At 25.1% G+C, this 27937-nt stretch overlaps 2 protein-coding genes across 5 annotated transcripts; one reads left to right on the top strand and one right to left on the bottom strand.

Annotated features, from left to right (window-relative positions):
* Window positions 1-380: 380 nt before the first annotated feature.
* Window positions 381-4153, top strand: LOC114125903 (transport and Golgi organization protein 11). The gene is given in 6 exon segments (XM_027989720.2): window positions 381-545; window positions 611-822; window positions 2368-2468; window positions 2537-2688; window positions 3271-3457; window positions 3459-4153. Coding segments are annotated over 5 exon segments (642 nt in total). The 5' UTR covers window positions 381-545; window positions 611-635; the 3' UTR covers window positions 3474-4153.
* Window positions 4154-7164: 3011 nt separating this feature from the next.
* On the bottom strand, window positions 7165-16315 carry LOC114125895 (gamma-tubulin complex component 3 homolog). Of its 4 annotated transcripts, none has more exons than XM_050201768.1 (15): window positions 16209-16315; window positions 15967-16136; window positions 15807-15896; window positions 15600-15747; window positions 12999-13285; window positions 12734-12931; window positions 12555-12682; window positions 12329-12486; window positions 12068-12263; window positions 11814-12006; window positions 11607-11739; window positions 11065-11276; window positions 8354-8539; window positions 7409-7511; window positions 7165-7298 (listed from the first exon to the last, which is right to left on the bottom strand). In XM_050201768.1, the coding sequence occupies exons 1-15, from the start codon at window positions 16222-16224 to the stop codon at window positions 7291-7293; spliced, it is 2226 nt and encodes a 741-aa protein (XP_050057725.1). In that variant the 5' UTR covers window positions 16225-16315; the 3' UTR covers window positions 7165-7290. The 4 variants fall into 4 exon arrangements, with proteins under 4 accessions (XP_050057725.1, XP_050057727.1, XP_027845512.2 ...); XM_050201770.1 differs by having other exon boundaries at window positions 12999-13270; XM_027989711.2 differs by having other exon boundaries at window positions 15967-16112.
* Window positions 16316-27937: the final 11622 nt, after the last annotated feature.

Below are 27937 nucleotides of genomic sequence, written 5' to 3'. Positions count from 1 at the left end.
ATTTACGACAGGTCACAGCACGATGTAAGTAGTACCTATCTTAAATCGTGGGTCATAGATTTATTATATATTGTTTAGGGAATTGTGTTCTTACTTTTTAAATAAAATATAATCTGATTCTGACGAACAGGTATTTTAACTGGATTAATTTAATAAACCAAATAAATCAATCCGTATTCCGTATTCCGTAGAAAACTAAGAACCGAATCTTATAACTTTATAAGTGATCCGAGTTTCCATTTCCTACAATCCCACATCCCACTTTTAGTTGATCAAAAATTTTCAATATTTTTGTATAGTTCTCCTGGTCGAGAAAGCAGTACAAAAATATATTTTTTTATCATTTCGTTTTAACGGATGTTTTTCTTATCATTAGACCATTGTTATTATTCACGGTGATCTACAACTTACAATATCAGCTATAAGGGCTGATATTTTTGTAGTTTCGTGGTTAAATCTTTTAAATCTTTAATTAAAAACAATTTGTTGTGGCTAATCAAAGCGCATTGTTGAACAGAACAAGTTAATAGCTACTAATTATCGAGGTTAGCTATTAAAGTCGTTTTTAACGATATCGATCATTTTAATATCAAAATACTTTTATGTTTAGATATTTTTGTATAATTTAATTTGCAATGGAGGAACACCACATTTACGATGTTGACTTCACCGAAGAGATAAACAATAAGATGCAAGTACCGAAGAGTATTCGAGTAAATGGAGATGTTTCTAATTATCGGTCATCAAACTACTACACTGACGATAACAGCCGATTTGGAGACAATTTTGACATGAGAGTTCCAGAAAAAATTGTTCTTATTGGTAACTATGATTTTCGCAAAACATTATCTTAGGTTGTGTAACTTGTATTTTATTTCTGGTATTATAATTTGATATAGATATGTAGGTACTAAGTTTTATTTATTTGTAAGTATAACATTTTATTTTATAGTTTCAAACATTTCTTTATGAAAAACTACCTACATTTTCTTAATTTCATATGATGTTTACTTATTAAATTACAATTTTAACGAATTAGTGATCTGTATCATTTATATTTTAATTATGACAAATATAAATTTGTTAATGTTGATTCTTAAATTTAAAAAAGTTGTTTTATTTATTTACGCATGAACACATATATTTTTAATTTTTTTATAGTGTTCAAATGCATGCAGTCGTCGTCTTTGAATAGGCGATCCTGTGCATTTTAACAAAACCACTCATACTATGCATATAAACAGTATAACACATTATAATATGTATCATTTAAATGTTATAACATCTAAATAGAATCTAAGTATAGTAGATATAATCTCCAGTTATGAATCTAACACACTTAGCATTAACTTTTAATTAAATTCTTGTGAATAATAATTTTATTTGTACATGGTAACATTACTCTAGAATTATTTAATTATCATCAATTTAGATTTTGAGGCCAATAGTTCATTGCTTTATTTATTCAATTGTACAATGTAAAGTACTAATATTCATAAGTTAAAAAAATGTAAGGAAATTCTTCTAAAACAGGGGTTGGCAATCTTTTTAACCATGCTGGCTTATTTTTTCAACTTTTCATCAAATGCTGCCTTAATAAAAAAAAAAAAAATATATTTATGTATGATAAATACTTTTAATTTTATAAATATAAAAAATAATACAGATTTTAGAAAAAAAATATATACCTACAAAATTGTAAATTAATTCAATTTCTGTGCCTACAATTGATTAGTTAATTTTTTGATATTAGTTATTATCTTTGACTGATTAGTTAATAATAGTATTTCAACCAGGTAATACTTATTATAAATCTATTAAAAATTAGATTATGTTTCATTTATTAAGCCAAAAGAACTAAATTATGTATGAAAAATATTATTTATTGAACAAAAATAAAACATGAAAATTTAACATCCTTCTGCAAGTTATGGGTTGCTGACCCCTATTCTAAAGTAATGATAGAAAATTGATAATTTGGTTGTATTTTTAATTTATTTAGTCTCAAATTGAGACTGATAATAATCAAATCAGAGCATGCAAAAACTTTCTTAGTATGTATGTATAATATAAAATTTTTTATGTAACCTGTTAGTGCTCAGTATACTGATATATTTTTGTATTTTATTAAATTTTAAATAAATATCATTACACATTTACACTATATTTTACTTATGAAAAGTCATACTTTTAATTTTCTATTCTTAAATTTTCTATATTGATATAAAATATTATTGTAGATTAAAACAATGTTTTTATTTGTTAGCATTGACAGTTAACATAATATAGTTCCATCAATTTTAAATTTAAATAATTAACTTTTAAATTATTTACAAAATCATAATGTAATGAAATATTATCGCATAGGTAATAATCAGCATCAGGGATCTTCATCAAAACCAAGAGAATTTGCAATTGATGATTTGATCATTCCACAGCCACCCCCTGAAGAATTTATTCGTGTGCATGTAATATGTTATTGTTATATTCATATATTGTAATAATATTATTAACTGTCCAAAAATATAAATTTTAGACTCCACCACAAAAAATTACCATGTCAAGACATTATTTCCCTTCTGTGTTGGATGACTTTGAACTGAAATCTATGAGTACTGAACAAAGTGAAGAATCAATTCCGAACAATAATGAACCAGTGGCTAATAATGTGCAAATCCAAAATCCAAAGTAATATAAATGTTTTTCTGTAATAAAACAAAATACACATTTCTATTTTCTATAAAAGTGTAAAATGAGACTATACTGAACTTGAGATTTATATAAAATTATTTTTACTTCATAATTATATAACTGTTATATGAATTTAACTAGAATAAAAATATTTATTAACTAATTAAAAAGAGAAAACTTTATCTACCAGTTATTTTTAAATATTTAATTTAATTTAAATAATATATATTAAATAATTAATTGTATTAAAAATATATATATATTTGTATCTTATTTATAATTGAAATATTTAAAGCCCGATGAAATATTTTTCTATAGAGAAAGATCTCTTCTTTGTTAAATAAATTGAATTTAAAAGAGAGATGGTGGGAACATTATTTGTTTTAGAGATGATGATAAGAAATATCAGTATAGTGTAATCTTATATTGTAATCTGATTAATGTACAATGGTGTATGTGTTACTAGGTATTCAAATTATAATAGAATACTGTGGAACAGAATTTTTTCAATTCATAAATAATAATAAATTATGTTTTTATTTAATGTATTTAATTATATGATATATTTTATTTTTTTAGTATGAGCTTCTTCAATACAAGCATGAGTGAACCAATGACAATATCTGAAGAATTAGCTCACTTGCGCCAGCAGATGGGTCGCGTGTCACGCCGAGTTATTGAATTAGAACATGTAGCTTCACTACCTTTTTATGTCAGAGAAAGAAAATTAATTGTCACATTGGTATGCAGTTATGTGGTTTTTAAATTTGCATCATGGTTAACCAGACGTTAGAAGCATTTAATTTATTGCACATGTTCCAATTTCTTGTAAATGCCATTTTGATTCATACCTTATTTTTGTTGTTTTATATATTTATTTATATATTACTACAGTGCATACTAAAATATGTATCTATAAAAAAAATAGTGAATCTTAAATTCACAGTTCAGTTACTTTATAAAACATTTTTCAATTTTTCGTGGGTTGTTTACTTACAAAATGTTGTAAATGTTTTTAAACAACTGAATACGATGCAGTAAAATATGTATGACATGTACAGAAATGGAAAAAAATTGCAAAATAGAACTTTTAAAATTCAAACAAAAGTTATATTTTACTTTTTTTATTTGTTATAACCATTAAAAAAAATATTAATTATTTACACATACTATTATATTATTGTTTAACAAGTACTTTAATATGTGTTAACGTATGAAAAATCATCACGAAAATTAAAAATTAAAATGTATCATAGTAATAATAATTTTGTTATAAGTTAGTCTAGAATTGCTGATTTATATATTTTAAAGATAAGACTGCATCGTTATTGAGTAGTTTTTAGAGATTTGTGATGTATGACTATCTTGTTTTCGTACAAATTATAATATGATGTCGTCTAAACTAACTTAATTACTTCATATTATAATGTGTTGAAAATAAAAAAAAATATTAAACTATTCACATGGAGTTTTTTCTTATTGTTTTTATTTTGTTTTATTACAGAATGGGCCGTGACCCAAGTACAAACAATTATAGATTTGAAATTTAACCATAACAAATCAATAATAAATAATAGTAATATATACATATATATATATATATTATATTATATATGTATAAGAAAAAATATGTAAAAAGGAAAATAGTAATACAATTAAGTTATAACTAATATTCAAAAGTGGCCAGGTCCAACTACATTGTAAATAATTTTTTCAAAATATTGTTCTTGATCATTAAGACGGGTATACAATAATAATTGTTATAAATGAATAAGAGGGGTATGGAAATTAATCATGCCATATTGTATAAGCCTAATCTTATTTTATGGAAATTAAGTATATTACCTAATTAGATTTTAAAATTGTTTTTGTAAAAATTTTTGAGTAAAATACCTACTATTTTAATTTACTTTATAGAAGCTTCAGTGGAGCAATATTTGCCTCTATTTTAAATTTAGGTGATCATTTAATAAATACCTAATTACTAACAACCATTTAGTTAACTATAAAAATGTATTATTAATTAAAAATATATTGTGCTAGGACGAAAAATACAAATAATTTTAAAAGTACCTAATCAATAATTATCAATAATGAGTATATAAATAAAATAATAAATGTGTATTTACCTTAATTAACGTTTACAAAAAAATTATTATGCATTTATGCACATACATAAATTTGAAGATTTTAATGAAATATTAATCAAAACTTTCTATACATTTAACCATTGACAGACAAGAAGGGAATATACAGTAAAATGATAAAGTAAAGTTAACTATTTGAAATAAATAAAAAAATTTAATTATTTATTTTAATAAATACAATAGGTTAGTACATTAAATTATATTATACCATATTTGAATTGAACCACAACTATTATAACCATTTGGCTACTTACACCATGAATTTCGTATATTGATATGAATTATGTGATAACAATATGAAACTTTTATATTTTAATAAAAATAAAATTGGTGTATCAATGTATTTCTTTTATTAACATATTGATATCGATTATATCCATGATTTCGGGACTCAATTAAGTTATAAAAAAGGTATACCGGGACGCAAATAACTGTGTCCCTTTTTGAATATTTTTTTTTTTTGCGGGACGCGACTCAACTAATGATAATAATTTCGGACGCTAGTAGTGTGCTCTCGGAAGAACACCAATGTGGATCTGTAGAGAAGAGATATTTTTTATATTTTGTTCAAATTTTGAATAGATATCTATGGGCTATAACCACGACATTACGATATAGGTAAGTACCTACTCTAAAAAATTGTTATTGACTTTTTTTTATAAAAATTGCTAATTATAGTAAGATGTTTCAATTTTGTTCAATTTTTAAAAATGCATAATGCATTTTAGTAGGTACTTAAGTGTTTATACCTACTGAAAAGTTTAATATACATTGAGTTATAAATTATAATTTGATGCGGTAATTTCCGACTAGGTATCGCATTTTTTTTATTTTAACAATATTATCGCGCCATATTGCATACCTACGTTTAAAAAGTTTATCTAAATTAATCATTTTATAATACGTACATACGCACACGTCACACACACATCTAGCCATTGAGCCATACAAGGTACAACGAAATATAATATAATAAGTTATCGATAAAATTATACCTACCTATAATTATATTTTACTGGTAAAATACTATATGGTATACTATACTATAGTATTATTTTCATATTTCTTCGGTTCTCGGTCATTGACATTAATTAACAATTTAAAAATATTATTAGTACCCAACTTTTTACAATTCTATAACTTATTTTAATTGAATGCGTTTTTGTGTAGATAGGCATCAGTAAGGTCGGTGTACACAAATAGCGCCCCAAGTTGTAAGTTAGGTAAATTCATTATAAGAAATAGTACATAGGTACTTTTAGACTTGAGTACCTATAGTTTATCTCCAGTAATATATATCATGCGCTGTGCCAGTGGGCGGGATTTTTAAAATGTACCTATTTATGATAGATACAAATTACAAGTTATTAGTTAAACTAAACGTCATATTTATTTTGTTTTAACCATTATAAAAAAGATTTTTGTTTAGGGGGGGGGAGCAACTACCCGTAACTACTCCACTTTGCTGCACTTCTGTCTATGCATATATTATAAGGCACAGTTGCGTAGACGCGTAGCTGTGTGTGTGAAGAAAAGGGCAAATGATACCTTAACCTGACCCTCACGATTGAAGATATGTTAACAGTAGAAATCTTAAAAATCTTCTAAGTTAAAAAAAAAGAATGCTATAATTCATTTAACATATATTTATAAGATAAAAAAAATATTTTTCTTAAATTATTGTATATTATTATATTATTTTATGAACTCTAATGCATAAATAATTGTGTACATTATTTAATGACAAGGTTATCTATAATTTGTTTCCAATTCATATAAAAATGAGTTTTAAGAAAAAAAATAACGATTAGGTAGTCTAATAAATAAATTATATTGCCCCCTCTCCTAACTTTTAGTTTTTTACTCAGTTATACGTCACAAATAGGGTGCCCACGATCACTTATTTTTGTGTGTAGGTATATTTGCGTTCCACTCGAAACTTGCATAAAGATTACACCAATATTGTACCTTGGGTTGAATTGTTATTGGAATACTATATAAAGATCTATGATTTAAATCAATTTTAATTTATGATTAAATGTTTTTATTTTATGCATTTTTTTTATAGATAGGTACAGCCGGACTAGCCGGTACAGGTAGGTATAGTTTCTTAATAATAATATTATTTTTCATATTATGATACAGCTATAGTTATCAGCATTACTGGTAAACATTTATTGGTGCCTTTGAATATCGTATAATAATCGTATAGTCGTATGATATTATTTTACAGGCAACGTAAAATGTTTTTATGTATAGGTACTTAACGTTAACGGTTATCGTAAAAATTTTGCATGTAGAAATATAGCAAAAAAGGACAATTACAATCAAAAGTTATGTTCATGTATTTTTCAAAAAATAAATAAATAAATAAATGATCTCATTTTATATTGGTACCAGCTTATACTACTCGCAACTAATCCACGATTATATACATTCTAGTCCAATGTTTTCAATTCTCTGAAAATGTAGAAGAAATAATCGTATTTTTATATAGGTACCTCTTTGATATTTTTTATGTGAGAATTATGCAGTAGACAAATGTTAGTATAATTATATTGTTTTTATACCGTTGGAAGAGTAATAGCCGTTAAAGTCGATCCTCAAGGCTAGTGTTCCCAGACCTCGTATTGCGCTACCCTTAAGTTTTATCAAAAAGTCGCAGAGTTCCATCTGAAAAACAAATAACAACTTTAAATCCTTTTGGACATTTTCTTGTAAACAAATAGTTTTATTTGAAACGTCGCCAATAATCTTTCAATCTCATTCTTTTGTGAAGGTTTTTTTTTAAGTTCCCGATAAGATTAGATACTTCACAAAAACGTCTTATAAAGAGGGATGAGCGATAAAAGTATTATTTATATGTATAAGTAAAATTAATTATAATAGCTGGGAAAATGACCTAGTTTCAACTGCACGCTAATTAATATTATACTAATTATTTATACAACATTCACATTCTTTTATCGTTATTTAATCAATTTCAAGCTGAAAAATACGCTAAGTTAACTTCATAAATAATTATAAAATTAATTTAGTAATTTTTTAATATATATATAAAACGATGATGTATAATTATTGAATATTTGTATGTACCTAGGTATTTAATATTAATATCAGTAAATATATAATTCATTATGAAATATTAAACTAAAAAAACGGACATTTTTAATCTCGTGGTGTACCCGGTGAAACCTGCGTCATCATATTGTCTTGATAAGTGTTTAGATTATCAATATTTTAATTGTGGTCGACTAATTCAATATGAAATAATAAATAGTATATTAAGGTAAATATTTTATGCATTTAAAAATGCAATTCCCAGGCGTCCTGATGTCAGTTTGGTTTTCCGCTCTACCAGAAACATAATATTTTATTTACATTTACAGCTGGTGTGTAGAATGAGTAATGAATAATGATAAATTTAAAATATTGTATTTTTTCCTATCAAATTATGTATATAATGTTGCTTAGAAAATATTCTATATAATGTTACGTATGTTTTATTTTTTCACCTCATATTGATTTTTTATATCTCTGAAATTGTACATAAAGTCGTTTATCATTTCTTCGTGAAGTGCGCCATACGTTCTTGTCTTTGGGTTTTCGGACAACAATTCCGTCATATCAATGAAACAATAGAAAACATTAGAAAACCTTTTGGAGTGTATTTTCAACGATTCAACATACGCGACCAAAGACTGAAAATAGTGAAAACGATAATATTATACACTAATATTTACATTAATATTTCAACAAAGTTCATAGGCTGTTGCTTATACATAATAGTCCGAAAATACTTCCAACTTTCCAAGGACTAAGTTAAGTAGTTATAATCAGTATAGATTAATATTTTGTTTTGAACCCAATAAGTAGGTTAGTGTATTCTACAGATTTTGACTTCATAAGTATTCATGATTAAAATATAAATCGAACATTATCATAAAAGTATTAAACATCTTTAAAAAATACAGTCTACTACTATATTGTATACATAGATATATATAGTATTGTAATACATTCACATAAGTACATATTTTAATTTATTATATTGTTATTTTAACTTTTTATCTGAAGTTTGTTGAAATAATGATTGATCAAGTTTAAAAGTTGTCAAAGTGTTTACATTGTAAAATTATTAATTCAATTTATACTAACAAAGGCATTAATCAAATTTTAACGTTATAAGTTTTAATGGATAAATTTACATTATCGAAGATTTGATAAAATATTTTTTAAAACTTTTTGTTTATAATAGAAAACCTCAAAAATTATATAAGCTGATTCGAAAAATAAAACATGAGTACCCCATTATATATTTTTAAAAATATAAATTTCTTATATACTTTATACAATACTTATTTTTTAAACAATAAGCAGACTTATTAGCTTTTTCGACACAAATACATACATAGTTCAAATATATTTAGATATTACATATTATCGTACAATATTAAAAAATGTATGTATTAGTATATACTATATAGTATACAGACAATGGCTTTATTTACGGGGGAGATTAGGGAGATATATCTCCCCTTTTTATGTTTTTTAAACTTATATTTATATGATTATAATTGTGTTTTCTCATTATCTGTAGGTAATGAAATACTGGAGCGTTTGATAAAGATAATTTTAGTCATATCTCCCCCTTCCCTCAAATAAATCTTAAATACGTCACTGTATACAAACATGTGATACAGGGCAATTTAATTCAATATAATTTAAAAAGCGAATAAAGGGTTAACATTGGCAATGGAAATATGTGATATAATAAATTCATTCGACTTATTAGGTTGTGATAATTAATGGAATGAAAAAGGAGACACCATTTCTGAGTGAAAGAAAATTTAAAATTTAGATAAGTTAGGATGCAGAGGAGTAGGAGAATTGGGTTTTCCGAATAAAAAATTATTGATGAACTTGAAATTTAACAAACGTCAAGTGAGTCATTAAATAGTTACTGAATTAAAGTCTTACTTAACACGACAGGCGAGGGCTATCTAGTATATAATATAGTATATCTATAGATCCAGTAAATTTAAAAACGAGTCACTCAAAATGTTAAATTTAAAGAGAGTTCCTAATTAGGATCACCAAACCCATATTCCAAAGTACTACAAACCAATAATGAAAAGTAGAGTAGGTACTTTTAGGGTCAATATGATTTGGATATTGTGCAACAGGTTCATTATAAAAAAATTACCTTGTATCTGTAACGGTATAACAAACAATAAGTCAATAACCAATAATATATTGTTGTTTTTAAATATACGTTAGTGTTTAAATATTATTTTAAAAATTAGAATAAATCATGAATATAACATTAGGTATATATTAATAAATATATCTATAATTAATGTACCTTACATAATATTATATGTATATAATTTATATAAATTGTCTATAAAGACTTGTATAATAAGTATTAAATCAGTAGTTGAGTATGAATTTAACATTTTTAAATACCTAGCTTGAATAGGTAATAATTAGGGCTAGAAACTTAGTACCTTTGCATATTTTTCAATGATTATTTAAAATATGGCTCAGTAATCAGTATAGTATAGTGATAAAGAAATTTGATACTTAATTTTAATTTTTGTAATTTTTATACTAGAAGCTTAAAGCAATCGTTTTTATTTTCCATATTTAGCTCTTTTTTTTTCTCATAAGTAGGTACATATTTTATACAGTTTGTTAAAAATTAAAATAATATTTAATATGATTATAAATAATCCATCTATTATGTGCTTCCTCAATTATTTGTGTGTTTTGAAAAATATAAATTCGGTCGATAAGGAACAAGTAACTGCGCCAACTACGGTCAATTAATATCAATAAGTATCTGTTCATGGTACATATCGTATGATATCATATGTGTTTTCACCTTGTGTTACCTAATACAGTTAGTATTTTCTAAAATATATGTATATAGTTTTTTTTTTGCGAAAATTAAATTATTTAGTAATTTTTTGTTTTTTTAATTGAAAATAAAATATTTTAGTATTTTTACATATTTTTAGAGTATAATATATGATATTTTTTAAGAACATATTATAAGGTTTTTTTAGAGCATGAAGTCCTTATACCTAGAAATAATTAATTCAAAATTTATAACACAAAAATGAATCTATCTAGTAATGATTTAAGGAAAAATGGGTTCTTGTTAAAATCAATGATACTCAATATATATTATATATTTCGACTATTATGATATTTTACTTACCACGGATCCGTCTTCCATACACTTCGTAATTGATTCTAAAAATGACATATGAGCATCCGTAATCGTTTTGACACACGTAGCTCTATGGATTTCACTTTTGAACTGTTCCCATTCGTCGTGGATCATTTCGAACATAAAGTTTTGAATTTCGTTTACACAGCTCAACATATTTGACAGAAATGCGTTTATATTTCTCAAGACCGATTTCAGTTCTATTTGTGGAAATACGTGTAGGACATAGGTATTTAAAGTTAAAACTAAGCAAGTACGAAAGTTTTTCACGTAAAAGTGTGAACTCCGTAAAATGTAATATATTCATATAAAAACATCCCAATAAATACCTACTTAACCATGAACCCATAATAAGTTATAATATATAATTTGCAGTAAAAAATTATTCGTTTGTTAATAATTAAAAATAAATTTTTGTAATAATTTAAAATTGTTAAAGTTTCAGTATAAAAATTACAAAAATTTAGAGAATCATTTAATATATACATATATGTGTATTATCTGTACTTAAAAATTTAAAGTTTACTCACCAATCATGTTGAATGATGTTTTTACGAAATTAGAAAGTTCATGCCATATTTTATGTGTTATCCAATCTACATTTTTCAGTCGCCATAGGAATTGAAAAACATTCGCATAATGGCTAAGGCAAGGACCGAATATCTGCAGTGTTGACAAATTAATTAGTTTTTAGACTGTGTCCTTTCTATGATTACTATTGCAAAGATGAGATTTACGTGATTTAAAGGTTCATCAGTCTTGTACTCAAATTTGATACTATCCCAGTTTACCTTTTCGGTTATATCGATTCTATATTTCAGGTTATTAAACAGTTTCTTACTATCATTTCCGGCAGACGTTAAAACATAAGCATTTTTAATAATATCTTTCAATTGATAATTGTAAAGTTCACTATTTCCAAAATATGGTCTAAAATAAAAAATTAATTTAACATTACGGAGTTTTCAATCGATTTAGACTAAAATCTTACTCCAACTCGTGTATTACATAAGTGTAAAAATCTCCTCGACCAAGTAACATGTAATTTCGAAATCCTTCGAAGTGTTGATACAAATCATAGTCATCGATTAACACTTCCATTAATAAAGCAGACGATTGGTCACACGAATCAGATATTATTTTTGATGTCTTGCTACATTTGTCAGACAACATAATATTGAGTCCGTCTGAAAATAATAAAATATATTATTTAATTTAACCTTTTAGCTATTGAAACCAAACCGCAAATTACCTTCATTGGAAGCTAGGATTTTGATATTTTCTCTAAGTTTTTCAATTTTTGTTTTTATCTTTGGACTAAACATTTTTAACAGTAATTTCATGTTTTTTCCTGTTTGATATATTTCGTTTAACTGGTATTCGCTTAGAAAATCTAACGTGTTAGTTGAACTATATAAAAATTAATTTAAGTTATAAGAATAGATTTTCGAATAATTTTCATGACATTTTTCATTAACCTTAATGTGTGGCTGTTATTCCAATAATTTTCAGACAAATTTTCTTCTATAAAAAATTCACCATGTTTATCTTCTATTTCGCCGTCTATCATCCAACGGAGAATCTTTTCCTGTATGGGTTTGGTGATCTAAAAACAAATATGTATTATTAAATGAATACAATTCCTAGAAAACATTACCTCATTAAACATTTTATTTTCAATTTCACGAATACTGGAATGAATCACCGACGATATTAAATTGCAACCACTCTTGCCTTTAGCATTCTGTACAACTTTCGCTAGACACTTGAACCTTATCAGAACATTATGGTCTAAAGGGATGAAGGCGCGTAAGTTATCCTTAGAATGTTCTAATACCTCAAGGTTGGCACGTAACTACAAAATAAACTTTATAAAACTGGTCTCCAGTTGAATATTCACAAGGAACAAAAATATTACTTACCCAATTATTTACGTATACGTAGTATAAATTCATTTTTTCTTGTAAGCTAAATCTTAAAGCTTTGGCTACACTACCGGTGTGTTCGCTGTCGGTGTTTATGTAGTCTTTGATAATTTTATGTAGACGTCCAAGTTCATTGACATGTTTTATCACAAATTCTAAATTTGGAATTGTTATGAGCGCGGTTTCTTTGTCTGATTCCATCCATTTAATGTCTTGGTCATATTGAGTCAGATTTAAAAGCAGTTCTCGTCCACATTTTATTCGTGTGCCTAAATATTTATCTCCTGAAGAATTTAAATAATATACAGTATATTACAGTAATTAGGTACTACTAAATATTTCAGCTAGTTCACCTTGGATTGAAACAAAGTTCCTAAAAACAAATTTAAAATTCTACGGTACCTACAAGTATGCAATAAATAACTTAAGTACATACTTTTTTTAAAAGGATTAGGCCAATTTTTTTATTATAAATTCTGATGAACTTATTATTATTATTTTTTTTAATTTAAAAATAAGTGAAGTTGATTTAAGTTGAAATTTTAAAAAACTTGTTTTTAACCACATTTTAATTATGTTTATGTTATAGTTGATAATTGATATATCCCCGGTATAGTGAAATTTTATTTGTAGGTACCTACATAAAAAACATTGATACATGTTCATTTAAATAATAAAATATTAATAAATACATTTGTAGTGTATGGTTTTTAAAATTTTCATTATTATAAATTATTTTGTATCTCATCCTGCAGCAATTCACAACAAGCATAGATAAATAAAATTACAAAAAATTACAATAACAAAAAGTGTTAAAAGTTGTTGTTAGTTGGATTATTTGTAAATTTCAACTTGTTTTAACTTATTAATTTCGTAATTATTAGGAAAAATATTCTTTTGCAAAAAATTGATTGAAAAAAAATATTCTATCTTAATTTGTAAGGAAAAGGGTACCAAAAGGGCTTTAAGGTTTAAAATGTGTTAACTTGAATTATTCAACTAGAAAATTACTTTAGATTAGTGTCCTAATTTGAAAATAGTAGATAGTCACTATTGCCAAATACTACTATCTATACATGATATGTATCATATACACTATCTTTGTCTATTTCTAAAATATTAAAAATATGGTAAGGTAATTGAATAATGCAATTTTGAAAAATAAGCATTTTTTTCCAAAAATCAATTTGGATTTTTAAATGGAAAATTCACTTAAGATCCATTATTTTTTTTAATAACTAATATCTATAACACAGACCGTGGTTCAAAAGTCTTAGGATTATTTTTAGATATTATAAAAAAAAACATTTCGCGGCTGCGTACACCATAAATTATTATTAAAAATTTTCATCATATTGGATTAAGAGAAAAAATATTTAAGTTATTAAAATCTTATTTAATTGATACAACCCAGGTAGTAAAAATAAAAAATTTCTTAAGCTTTTTATTAGGTATTACACACAGTGTTCCTTATTGTATTGCTCTTGGATTACTTCTGTGAATTATGTATTTATAAATGGTCTGTTAAAGCTACATATTATATTAATGTTTTAATAATTTTTTATGCTGATGATACTGCAATTTTAATTCATGAAAAGACTGTAATAAATGTTTTGTAATCAAATGCAAGTAATGTTGTAAAAAGAGTTAAAGTGTCGTTCTATAATAACTTAGTAAAAACAAATCTAATTAAATCAAAAAAAAAAAAAAATACTTATTTTAATATTATCAACTATATTTGAATTTGAAAATACGAGTGCATTTATGTAATTCTCAAAATAATTGTAATAATTGTGTCATCTTAGAAAATTAAAATTATATTAAGTATCTAGACCTCATCTTAGACAGTAAATTAAAATGGAATTTCCATATTGATAGTTAAACAAATATCGAAACCTTTTTTTATATTTTTTATGATATGTTTAATGTATTTAATATTAATATGAAACTCGAATAATATATTTATCTTTAGTTCAATCAGTTATTAATTATGGTATTGTTTTTTTGGGACAAGCATATAGTTATCAAAAAATGTATGTACTATTATCCTTTATTAATTTATAAATAATATTAATCATGTCACTCAAAACTACAGCATACGCTTTAAACAAAATATAAATATTAGTATTCCTATCTTCATTAAATAATTAGGTATAATAAGCTTTATATGTTATATCTGTAGCAATTAAGCTAAGTAGAATACTTGAGATTAATATAAATAAATTATATTATGTAAATGCATTTAAGTTGTATTTAAAAAAAATGTCGATTTCACTTGTATATACCTATGTTTATAATTAAATGTAAATCTTATTAGATTATTTATCACAATTCAATTAAAATTATCCAACACAAGCTATGATTATAGAGAAATTGCAAATCTTTTTATTGTTTTATATTGTATTATGTTTGTGTTCTGTTTGTTGATTTACTACAAATAAATATTATTATTATTATTTAAGTAGGTACTCTCTTTAACCTCCTGTAATCTTTATTTTATTTCAAGTTCATCAGCTGAAATATTTAATAGTACACTACTACATTCTGTATCATACATAATATTTTTATGTGCATCTTTGTACAATTTTAACGGTTTACCTATCGAAAAGTTCATTCTATTTGCTGGTAAAGAAAAATTGTCATTATTATCGCCAATTAAACCGTAAGTTTCATTTCGATCCCGTTTATCAACCTTAAGTTGTGTTTGTCCAAAATGTTGATGACCAAGTTTATTTTGGTTATTAATCTGTAAAACATAGTTAATTAATTACTAATTGTGAGTGGGTATTTAACGAGTCAATTTACTTGATCAGTATATGATAATGACTCATTTGATTTTTTCTGTTCTAATAATTTGTGACAAAGTCGAAGTACATAATTCGTGTCTAATGGGTCCTAAAAAATAATAATGAGAGCAATAATACTGTTTTATAATACTATAAAAAATTATTTAAAATTTAATTACATTTTTGGTTTTCAATTCAATGAACAGTGATATAAACTGTTCTTTTTGGGGTGATTGTAATTGTTCCATAATTATGTTATCAATTCGATTTGTTTGCCCTTGATGGCTTTTGAATATTTGTGTGTAAATAATTTGATATAATTCATCTGTAAAAGTATTTCCAAAATATTCTGGAAAAATTATACGGAGCACATTGCAATTTAATTTACAAATGATACAATGTTAATTAGATACCTACTTACCATCTGAATCGATCATTTTAATTATTACAAATATTATTCGATGTTATTTTACAACTATTTACAATAATAAAATAAGTCTGAATTAATTAACATTAATTTTTATCAAATGCCTGTTTTATTATAGTTTATTAAATAACATAGATACTATATTATATTATATTAAATACATTTTTACGTATTATAATATCTATGTAATACTATGATAACGTGAATATACTCTGTACATGAATTATATATGATATTAAGAATAATCTATGTCATGAATTATAATATTACATTTGATGATTATACAAATTAGTGCTCTAATGATAGATATAAAACTACAGATATGACGTCACTGTGCATATAATAAAGGAATGGTTTTAATAAATAAAATTTTATAGAAACCTATATAGCTATAGATACATTTTTAGTTTCAAACATTAAATTTTCCCTATACCTACTATTATGGTAGTTATGTCACTATGCGAGTTGGAAATAAAATACACGATTATACTTAGCTATTTGAAAGATTATAATTATGTATTTCTTTAATAGTCTTTTAATAATTTATTACGATTATTTTGTTGTAAATTTGTAAAATTCTAAAAATATTTAAAAATTCATAAATTTATTGATACTGAATGTAAATTCCCTTTGATAAAAAAGTAAAGCGGGAAATGTGAAGATTGTAAAACTAGTGTCAGGTTATCTGTTTTTAAAACGTGAATATATTTTATTTTAATTGTAATTTGTAAAAATCTATATCAGTAAATATACAAATTGTAATTTCATTTTGTATATTTATGTATTTGTATTTATGCTATATGACTGTATTATTATGATTATAATTTCAAGTATTAAATACTTTGTATTATTTTTGTTTATTGTCATCTGTGTTAATTTACATATTATAATTTATTACCATTATTTTTTATTTTTAATACCGTGAGATACTAAAATATTTCATATTTATTATTTTAATGCCCTTGTCGTCTGGATCGCTACAATGACTAATCAAAGAACACGATAATGGTATTTAATTATAAAAATAATTCGTTAAAAGTAAGTATTCAATATGTATATTGTATATATATATATACATTCATATTTAGCTTTATATTTAAAATGATATAAAATACCTATATTATATTAAATATACTTGCAGGAGTTAAGTAGGTACTTACTTAAACTATACTTGACTGACTACATTTATCTTGACTCACGATAGTGGTGCATTATTATTATACATTTAAATGCAATGGACTAATGGCTATATTGAGTAAGCAATGATAACAAATTATATTAAAAAAAAATATATATATATATAAACTAAATTACTAAATGTTAATTGAGTGTTGTAGTCAAATTTTAGTGTACAAAATATTTTATGAAAAAAGAGTTTTATAAGTAGATATTATTTAAAAACAGACACATATCGCTTACTTATTTATAGTATACATACTTCGTATCATGTATTACATTAATACTCAAGACAACATGATTAGTTCAGAAATAATTTTTATAGATTTATAAGCAATTTTTCATCATTTTATTATCCAACAAAGTTTTCTTTTTACTTTGAATCTGTAAATGTTTTTAATATAATATACATAATACTTATATATATATAGGTATATACATTATACATAAATATTAATAGTACTTTCTTATTTACTGTATTATCATGTTAAGTTAATTATTAACAACGTTATCTTTTTGTTGTTATAGATTATAATTTGTATTCTTGAAAATTGCAGTTTAGCATGTATGAGTAATAATAATAATAATACAATTTAACAAATTTTTGTTATAACTCATAAGTTATAATACGTCATACAACATATTATACCATTAATATCGTGCCTCATTAATATTTAATAGTGGTAATCATAAAAAATAATTGATACAACCGTCAGCTCCTGGTCAAACATATATTGGACATTCGTACGTATATAAACTCATAAGTGGTCAATAAAATACGAATGTGATGTTTAACAATAGTTCATGTTCATTTAATTTAACACAGTAATTAATAATATCAACACCAAAATGACGGGTTTATATTATATGGCATATAAAATTATTTTCTGCATTATTGTGAATAATTAATATGTTCATTTATTCATTATATAATACAAATATTTACTTAATTTATTAATAAACACGTATGATAACTGATAATTCATTTGTAACTTGAGATCATAAATTTTAGAATATTATATATAAATATAAAAAAAAAATATTCGATAGGTAATTTAATGACACGGCCTATAGGATAAAAACTATCATAAATCAGTTTTAACTGTAAATTTACTTTAGTTACTTATTAAATGTTTGAAAATAGAGTTAGCAACCATAATATTATTATGCTAAGATAAAGACACACACACAAATGTATTATACGATGATGTGTACACATACCGTAATTAACGTACAGGGAACACAATGCAATTATAAATGATCTTACTTGTTGTTGAATTAAGATGTGTAAAATTAAAATCCAAGTCCTCCTCCCCAATTCAAGCTCTAATATTATATATGATACAGTCAATATATCGGCCAGTGTGAAATATAGTTAAGATTCACATTGTTTATTGAGTGTATACTATATACCAGGGGTGGCCAAACTTTTTTTGGTCACGATCTACTAAAAATGTACTTCACCTTTGAGGATCGACTTCCATATAATTTTTTTTTTTATTATTGAATAACTATAATTATTAAGAAACATATAGGGCGAGTGGCTCTAAAAATAAATTTTAACACAATCGACTTTGAAATTGTCCAAGATCGACCGGTCGATCGCGATCGACTGTTTGGCCGCCCCTGCTATATACCATAATCAACCGTCCATCGATTTGCCTATCTTATCCAGTGGTATGAAACTCAATAATATTTTGAAGCCAAAATAATATATTTTGTTAACCATCATTCATCAATTACTTAATATAGTGACCAAAATGTTATAATTATATGAAGCGATCACGCTTCATTTCATATTACATTCATGTTTAGGTATCACCATAGATCTTACTTATTATTATGAGTAATATAATATAAAATATTAAAACATAAGTAAACCTATTTCTGGCATCATATGCCGTGTATCAAACTGGATATGAAAGGTACTATATTTTATTTTTTTCTTGTTATTTCCATATTATTATTTACTTATAGATACGTACGCGTGTAGAAGAAAAATCTGTTCACGAAATAAAACAATATTATTACTAACTTGTATTGAATTATTAGTTGTCAAAACCAAAATTAATAGCCATTACTTATGATTTATGAGTTATAAATAACAGATTTCATATAACTAGCCTGGAATGATATCTGTCATCGAAAAACATAAGACAAGTCATTTATCACATCCTTTGTATGGCTTATTTTACAGTGTAATATTATGAACTCCCACAATAAGGGTATCTTTATTACATGTAAGGGCGAACGTTATCTCCAAAATGTCATTAAAAGTATAAAAAACACTACAATTTTTAATAATTTTTTAGATTTTACACAAAATCGTTTGCTTTGTTTTTTGGATATTAGAAAAAAAAGTCTGAGCAAAAATTATTTAAATATATATTAGTTATTATATTTATTTAATTAAAATAAAATTACTTAATTAGATAGCTATTAAACAAATATGTTTTATTTCAAACAGGTAGTCATTTTTAAAATAATATGTTTTAATCGCTCTTACTATAGAGTCAGTTTTATACACAATGCTATCTCAATCAGGGTTGGGTACAAAAAAGAAGTAGCAAATTGCAATAATTTGTGTTTTAATGCGTAATGTATTAATTTTAATTCAATAATTTAATATACAAGTAGTTTTAAAATAATAGTTGGTTGACTACTTTGATTATTGCATAATTAATAATTATGTGTAATATTTTTTTTAATTATTTTTTGTTCGGACTTTTTACCGTTTACCGTTTTTTTCTACATAAATATGATTACCCTATTAAGTAGGTACACATCCAATGGCGATCTTACCAAAGTTTTTTTCTTGAGCCGCAGTGACCACCGGACGAAGCTCGATTAATAGTCGAGCACGAGCGCCGCACAGGACGCATCCTTGAACGGAAGCAATAATTATTATGATAGAACGTCCGGCCGTGACGAGGACGGTATAGGTACCTGCTATACGCAGGCATATCGCTTCCGGTTGGCCGTATGTTATTGTAGTGTCAGCGATCGTATACTGATTCCGCGTCTAGCCGAAACATCTTATAATGTTCGCTCAAGTGCTTTTGGCATCGGGTTAATAATTTTAATCCCGGTGTCTAAACACAATCCGCTTATTTATATTATAATACAAGTACGATGTAATTAATTTCAATCAGTGTGTCGTCAGAAAGTTAAAACAGATAAATGTTGTTATTGTATGTTATAATGTGTATATAGCCCGTAATCGACCAATATCGGTAGGTATATTTACAGGATACATTAAAGTAAATTAAACTAATTGTACGATGTTCGATCGAATAACACGGTAACACAATAAATACAAAATAATGACGTATTGCCCGAGGTACGCGTACAACCCAAATTGATGGAGGGCCGTGGATAACATCGCATTGTGAGAAATGCATTATTGTGTGTACGTGTCATTGAAATTCAAGCCTGTACGGAGATTACGGTTCCGTGTCTACCGCAGTGTTGATCGGTCATCCGCGATGGCTCCAAACAGTCCAAAATATGTGTATAGTGTATCTCGTACACAATAAATGGACAACGGTTGACGTCGTCTCGAATCGTCATTGTAAAACGTTATCATTTATAGGCCACAGCGGAGTACGAACAATTGATTTTTCATTTGGGTTTAATATTGTACGGTAAACGCGATATGCTCAGTATTGAAGATGTCATAATTATTTAGCTACCTATTGATAATTTAAACACAAAGCAAAGTTTATCTCTGAACCACGCAGATAAACAGGTATATTATATAATGTATATTATTCTGTATAGGTGTACAGAGTATACTACGAATACCATGTACTTGTATAGTTGTATATAACAGTACAATTCTTTTAAAGTAAGTGTGTGTGTATTATACATTATAGGTACCTAGTTGGAATATTTTTAATATTTTTAAAAAGTTAATTTATATTCTCAAAATAAGTAATTCATTTTCGTGTGATATTTCGCATGCATTCGCTGTACACTTGTTTTTAATATAAACTTATACATCATATTGTATGGTACAATTTTAGAAATGAAATTATATAGTTAAACTATAGTAATCTGATCAATTAAAAATTAAATACTTGTTTAAATTTGTAAAGTGTAAAAAAGTAGTAAACACATTACATAACCATAAAAATCAACTGTATTATATACAAATCTTTATATTATGTTATTACGATTCTAAATATATATTATTCGTTATTATATACTGATGAGTGATTATTTTATTGAACAACACTTATTATTTCAAAATCTATTAATGTTTTTACATAATTTATTGTCGAAAGAAAATAACAATTTTTTTTAAAACAAAAGACATATTTTAACGATAAGTCGATAACAAATATTTTGATTTCGGACAATAAGTGTCCGGTAAAAGAATCACCTCGTCCATATTTATAGATAATATATATATCATATTATCAGGTAGGTATGTCATAACTACTTGCATAATTAGACATATTGAATTTTATTTAATCGAATTATTTATTTCAGTTTGTCGTAAAAATATTTTTAAATGTTCAAAAGGGTGCTTACGCTGTTGCATAAACATGAAGTACGTATAATGGTATGATTTATATTGTATACACCAATGTTTATTAATAATATGCACTCGCTTTAGCCGTCGAGGCGGAAAATACAGGCAATATTGAGTGTAAACAATAATCTCTTTAAGCGGTCTTAGCGTAGTGCACAAGTGCATTGGAAAAACAATCAATCACGTGCCATTTAATATAATTTATACATCGTAAATAAATTATTACCGATCATTAAAAAAAAAAAAATAAAAAAAAATGAATTATTTGTAGGTCCTCGTATACACAAATTACACTGTATATATTATAATAATGGATGTCGGTATATAGTACCGCGGTCTCGTTGTGCACGCCGCATACTACGCGTTCATAAATTCGAAGAGTCGGCAGTCTATAAACATTAAATATTCTTTTATTCTCGAGTAATCGTCAAGGATAGATTAATCACGCGGAATGACACGAATTTTGAAAGAATAAAAGTTTACGAACTTTCAAAACATCCACGATTTGGATAGTCGGATAGATATAATTCATATAAGACATCCTATCCGAGTTTTCAAACAGATTTGTTAGATTTCATCGTTTGAATAAATAATTATTATTTTTATTACGATATCGTCAAATAACTGTACCCGTATATTTTTACTGTAGACATTTTATATTTATGTACTTTAAAATATAATAATTAATAATAATTGCGAACTATGATGCGCGTTACAATAGTTACAACTATAAATTATCACGATGTAAACACATTTTCATTTTTAAATGACAAAATAAATAATAACGGCAGCGGCAACAACAATATAATTTAAATTTGCAAATATTAATAGGTCAGTCAAATTGAAAAAAAAATTGCTATCGTGCTACCATTGAAGGGTTTGGACTTAAGTTGATGTATAACGCTTACAGCGTTATTAGTACAATTATACTACAATATACTATATTCATTACATGACATTTCGCCCCAATGACTTATATTACGTCATAATAATATGAAACAAACATTCATTTAAAATAAAATTGTCTGAGATGCGAAAAAAATTCTTATTAGTAGATATAGTATGCAGTATGTCTTCGTGGTTTTTTTTACCTAAGCAATAACAAAATAATAATTAAATGAAAATACACGTGCGCAAATATCAACATACCTATACTACGTATAATATAATATGAGCACTTAATAGGATAATACTCCAAAAGCATGATAAGTTTAAACCTTTAAACCCTCGTGTTTTCGTTATGAAATTATTCGAATTCTAATTTTCAGAAATTTTATATATTTAAATGAATGAAATACGTATGTAGAATACTTGTGCTTAGATTATATACCTAACAAATTTAAATAATTGAAACTCCAAAAGTCAGAATTTTAATAAATTCGTTAGATTATTAAAGGAAAAATATCTAAGTGAATATGTTTGGTGAATCAATCCGTATATTATAATACTTATCATTATAGTCGATGATGCGTTTTCATAAACATGTTTTCATACATAAATTTGTTTATAATAGGTATATTATAATATGTTGTTGACTGTTGATATAATACGTATACCTTTAAATTAATTATAATAATATATAAGTACTATTGATTATAATTTATACGATTTTTTTTTATTTTATAAAATTTGTTCTATCCCGGAGGTCGCATTTACACATTTAGTACGTTAGACGAGAGGCCACCATCGAACATCTGCAAGAAACAATAAAATCACGATATGGAAATTTCAGAAAATTTATAATTACCCGTTTATACCACATATTTATTATATCGTTTTCGGAATATACAGACAAACTTTGCAATATATACTCGTATGTATACATATTATGTGCTGTAGGTATAATATATTATACATATTACTGTATGTATATTGTATATATAATACATATACCCAAGGCGAATATCACGATTCGTGACCCTGTCACACATGAGTGCACCGTAGATATAACTAGTGGAATTTCGGTACGTATATAATACGATTTACATGACATCGTTATTACTCCCCAAAGATTTTTCAAAGGTTTTATTTTATCCTTTTTCGTTTTTCTTCGTTCCCAATGGCATATATATATACAAAAATCACAATACAGATGCACGAGAATCCAAAAAAATAAAATTTGAAAACATATCGTTTAATCTTTTCAGTTTTTTTTTCTTTTACAATTTAAGTACTTTTAGAATTATATACAATATACTATAATTTATTCACGTTAATATTTATGAGTTATTGGATTAATAATTTAGATATTAAGTTTTTTTTTTTTTTAAATAATATTTAATGTAATATTATATTAATAAATAAGATAATTGGTAAATAATATGCTTTAATAAATAAAACTTTGAATTCAAACATGTAAAATAAAATGGATATATTTCCTTTACACTCCAAATTGGATTGTTTGACACTGTTATTTATTGAACTACCCCAAGAACAAGTAAATATTAGAAATTCTTAAGCCTAATTACCTATGTACCTAAAAGTACGTAATATATCCATAACTATTTTTATAAATGCTTGGTAAAATGTGTTTGTTAGATATATAATAAATAAATGAGTAGTTATATACATAATATGTGGGTTAATATATAAATAAAAACACGTTTATAAATTGATGGTTTTAAATTAATAACCAACTGGCCTCCTTCAAATTATTATTTTTACTAAGACTGACAAAGTAAACTGACAAAAATATTATATAATATAATCATGGATGTTTAACATATGTTGTTATCATAAGCGTGCGCAGGTCTTCTTGGCAGGGGAGGCAATACCTTAGCTAAGGAGGTCCAGATTCCCCCCCCCCCCCCGGTTTGTAGGTATAATATAAGATAGCGGTGAAACGGAAAATCTCGCAGGGGAGGCAGTCGCCTCCCCTGCCTCCCCCGTGCGCACGCTTATGGTTGTTATGCACAATAATAAACATATAACATAACATATATAAATACTAGTCCCTATCTTAAATAATATATTATGCAACAAATAATTGCGCAGTGTTAAAAATAGGCACAATGTTTTAAGTTAGATTTAGTTGATCGTGTACATTTTAAATAACTCAAAACCATCACAATAAAGTATAATTTGAGCTTCACTTGGATCAATTGATTTAAATTGAATAGCTTGTATTGTCATTTTTAAATTTTAAACACACTAATAATACACAATAAAACTTGAAAGTCTGAAAAGATAAGGGTAGAAGAGCGAATTAGTACCTACATTATACTAATTTCAAATGATATTAGGTCTAGGGAGAACTTAAATAAAACAAATTGAAAGATACCTAAATTGTAAAAATTAATTAAAAAAATATTACTAAAAAGTAAAAATAAATCGTTAATATAAGTAACCCATCAAGTAATCAAGTATTATAATTGTTAATTATAGGTACATATTTTATACGAAATTAAAATTTCCTATGATTTAGATATCTACCTAAAAATAAAATATTTCATTAAAATTTTTAAATTTGCATTCTTATAAACGAATAGCGATTCATTAACTTTGTACAGATAATAATTAAATTAGTGTATACTGTATTGTGCATCTTAGGTCATGGTGAATCGGACATAAACAATTTAAAAGTATGTGTATTGTATACATTTTGGATTATGATTATCGCGTTTAGTAGCATTCATGTTCCGTTCCGTTATGCCCTTGGAGTATACCTCTGGAAATCTATTATTATTGTACATACCGACTACGTTCTAGAAAGGTATTAATAATACTCATAAAAATAATAATAAGTTAAAGTAAAATAACAATATGCATAGTAAAAATAACAATAAGATAACCTTTAATTAACGGAAATGATTTTTCCAAAATATTTAATATTATTTATTATTAATAAAAATTTTCTCATTAAAAAATTCATATTTATTTTGATACAAAATAAAAACAATAATAAGTAAAATTTTAAAAGAAAGTACGAAGTTTATACTATGAACTATGTAATTTTGCGGAAAGCATTATAAAAACTAAAAAAGCTAATTAAATATTTTTTTACTTAAAATGTTGTTATTTAAATTTTAATTTAGTACATAGATATATCTAATTTAAATCTCAGGAAATAAATAGTAGTAATTTGTCTTAAAGCTAACTAGTAACTATTAACATTTACATTAATTTATAAGAAAACTTAAACGTATCGCATTTATCATGGGATATTAAGAGTTATTTAAATAAATTACTCAAAATAATAACTATGTAATATATTATATTATAAATTGTACTGTAATTGATAGAATACCTATTATGAAATTTTAAATGATATATCAATTTTCTATCAACTATCACACTAATATTATGCATTTTTTTCATATAAAATTATATACATACTTAGTTTAGAAGATCCGTCTCAAAACCATAATATCTCGGTCGTCGATTAAGGTCATTGGATAAATGCCAAAATTACACAAAAAAACTAATACACTTATAAAACATGTCTCTCACTACTCACCAGACTTATGTTCTTAGTACATTTATTATAACTTTAATTAAAGAATCCATATTGTTTAATGGAACTTAATGTAAATTTAAAAATATCAATTCAATTGTTCATGTAATAATACTTGTAGGTATACAAAGTTAGGTATGTAAAGTGTGTGTTATTTTTTATTAAATTAAATTTTTATTTACAATCTTTATTGTAGTAATACAATAAGTAATTTTGATTAAGGAAAAAATAAAATGAGGTTTACATGATCAGAGGAAATATCCATTTATATTGCTTTACAAAATACATAAGTAGTAAATAGTAATGAGTAATAATAATACCTATAGGAAAATTCTAGATAATATTAACCAAGATTAAATATAGGTATATATATTTTTTAATAAAATCGAATATGAATAATAATCGTGTTAAAGGTCTTCAGACCATTTTCTTTTCGATTTACGGGTTGTATCAACATTTATTGTGAACCTATTGAAATTATTATATCAACTTAAAACTAGATACAGGTATATATTATAGTATACCTAATTGATATAGGTATAAACTAAAAGCTATATTATTTGTAGGTACCTATAGTAATTAAAAGTACTTCTATTGTGATTATCGTTTACGTATTAAATAATATTAATTTATATACCTATTATGTTTTAAATGCCACTTTGTTACATTCAAAAAACACATGATTTTTTTGTTGATATAACCAATAATCATTTATATCTATGAGGATATTTTGAATTTCGGAATTAGGAATTAATTGGATTTGAAATGTAATCAACAACATACGATTTGCACACATGAACCAATACAATATGGAGTTTTTCTAGTTATAGGTATTCTTTTCTTTATAACAGAATCTCAGAATGCCAAAACAGGCTACCATCTAACCTAACCATCTGAAACTTGCGTCTGTCATAAAATAATTCTAAGTGATACATATAAATAATATGTAATATTATACTGTAAGTCGTATAACATCATAAACATTCAAATTACTTAATTAATTAATTGGTTTTTTAGCGGCTGCAACTCCTTCTAATTAAAAGTATTATTTTATTTATTAAAAATAATTTAACAAACCTAAGTTCTTTTTAATAAAATAATAGTAGATAAACATTAAAAAAAGACACAAAAATAGATTAGTAATTATTACATAAAAATAAATTCATGGAAATACATAAAGTTTACTTAAGATTAACTCATACAACATTATACTTCTTAAAAGTTACATAGCATTGTGTGCAAGAAAAATGAATCGGTACCAGATTTTTTCAGATAATAAAGAATAATGAATAATTCTTTACTTCTACTTTCTAGTGAAATATTATGTTACTCGAATGCTTAATTTTTCTAAAAAATAAGGATAATCAATGTTTCCTTTTTATTATACTATAAGCCTGCTAATTTATTTAAAAATACATATATAAATTAGAGGTATATATATTTTGGTGTAGTAATATGGTAAATTTGAATTCACTAGTCAGAATATTGTTTTTAATATTAAAATGGATTGATATAATGTTTACAGTTTTAAACTTTATCTGTGCTCCGAAATTAATT

Source organism: Aphis gossypii, chromosome 2, assembly GCF_020184175.1.
Source record: "Aphis gossypii isolate Hap1 chromosome 2, ASM2018417v2, whole genome shotgun sequence".
Classification (NCBI taxonomy): Eukaryota; Metazoa; Arthropoda; class Insecta; order Hemiptera; family Aphididae; genus Aphis; species Aphis gossypii.
This window is presented reverse-complemented; position numbering and strand designations above follow the sequence as displayed.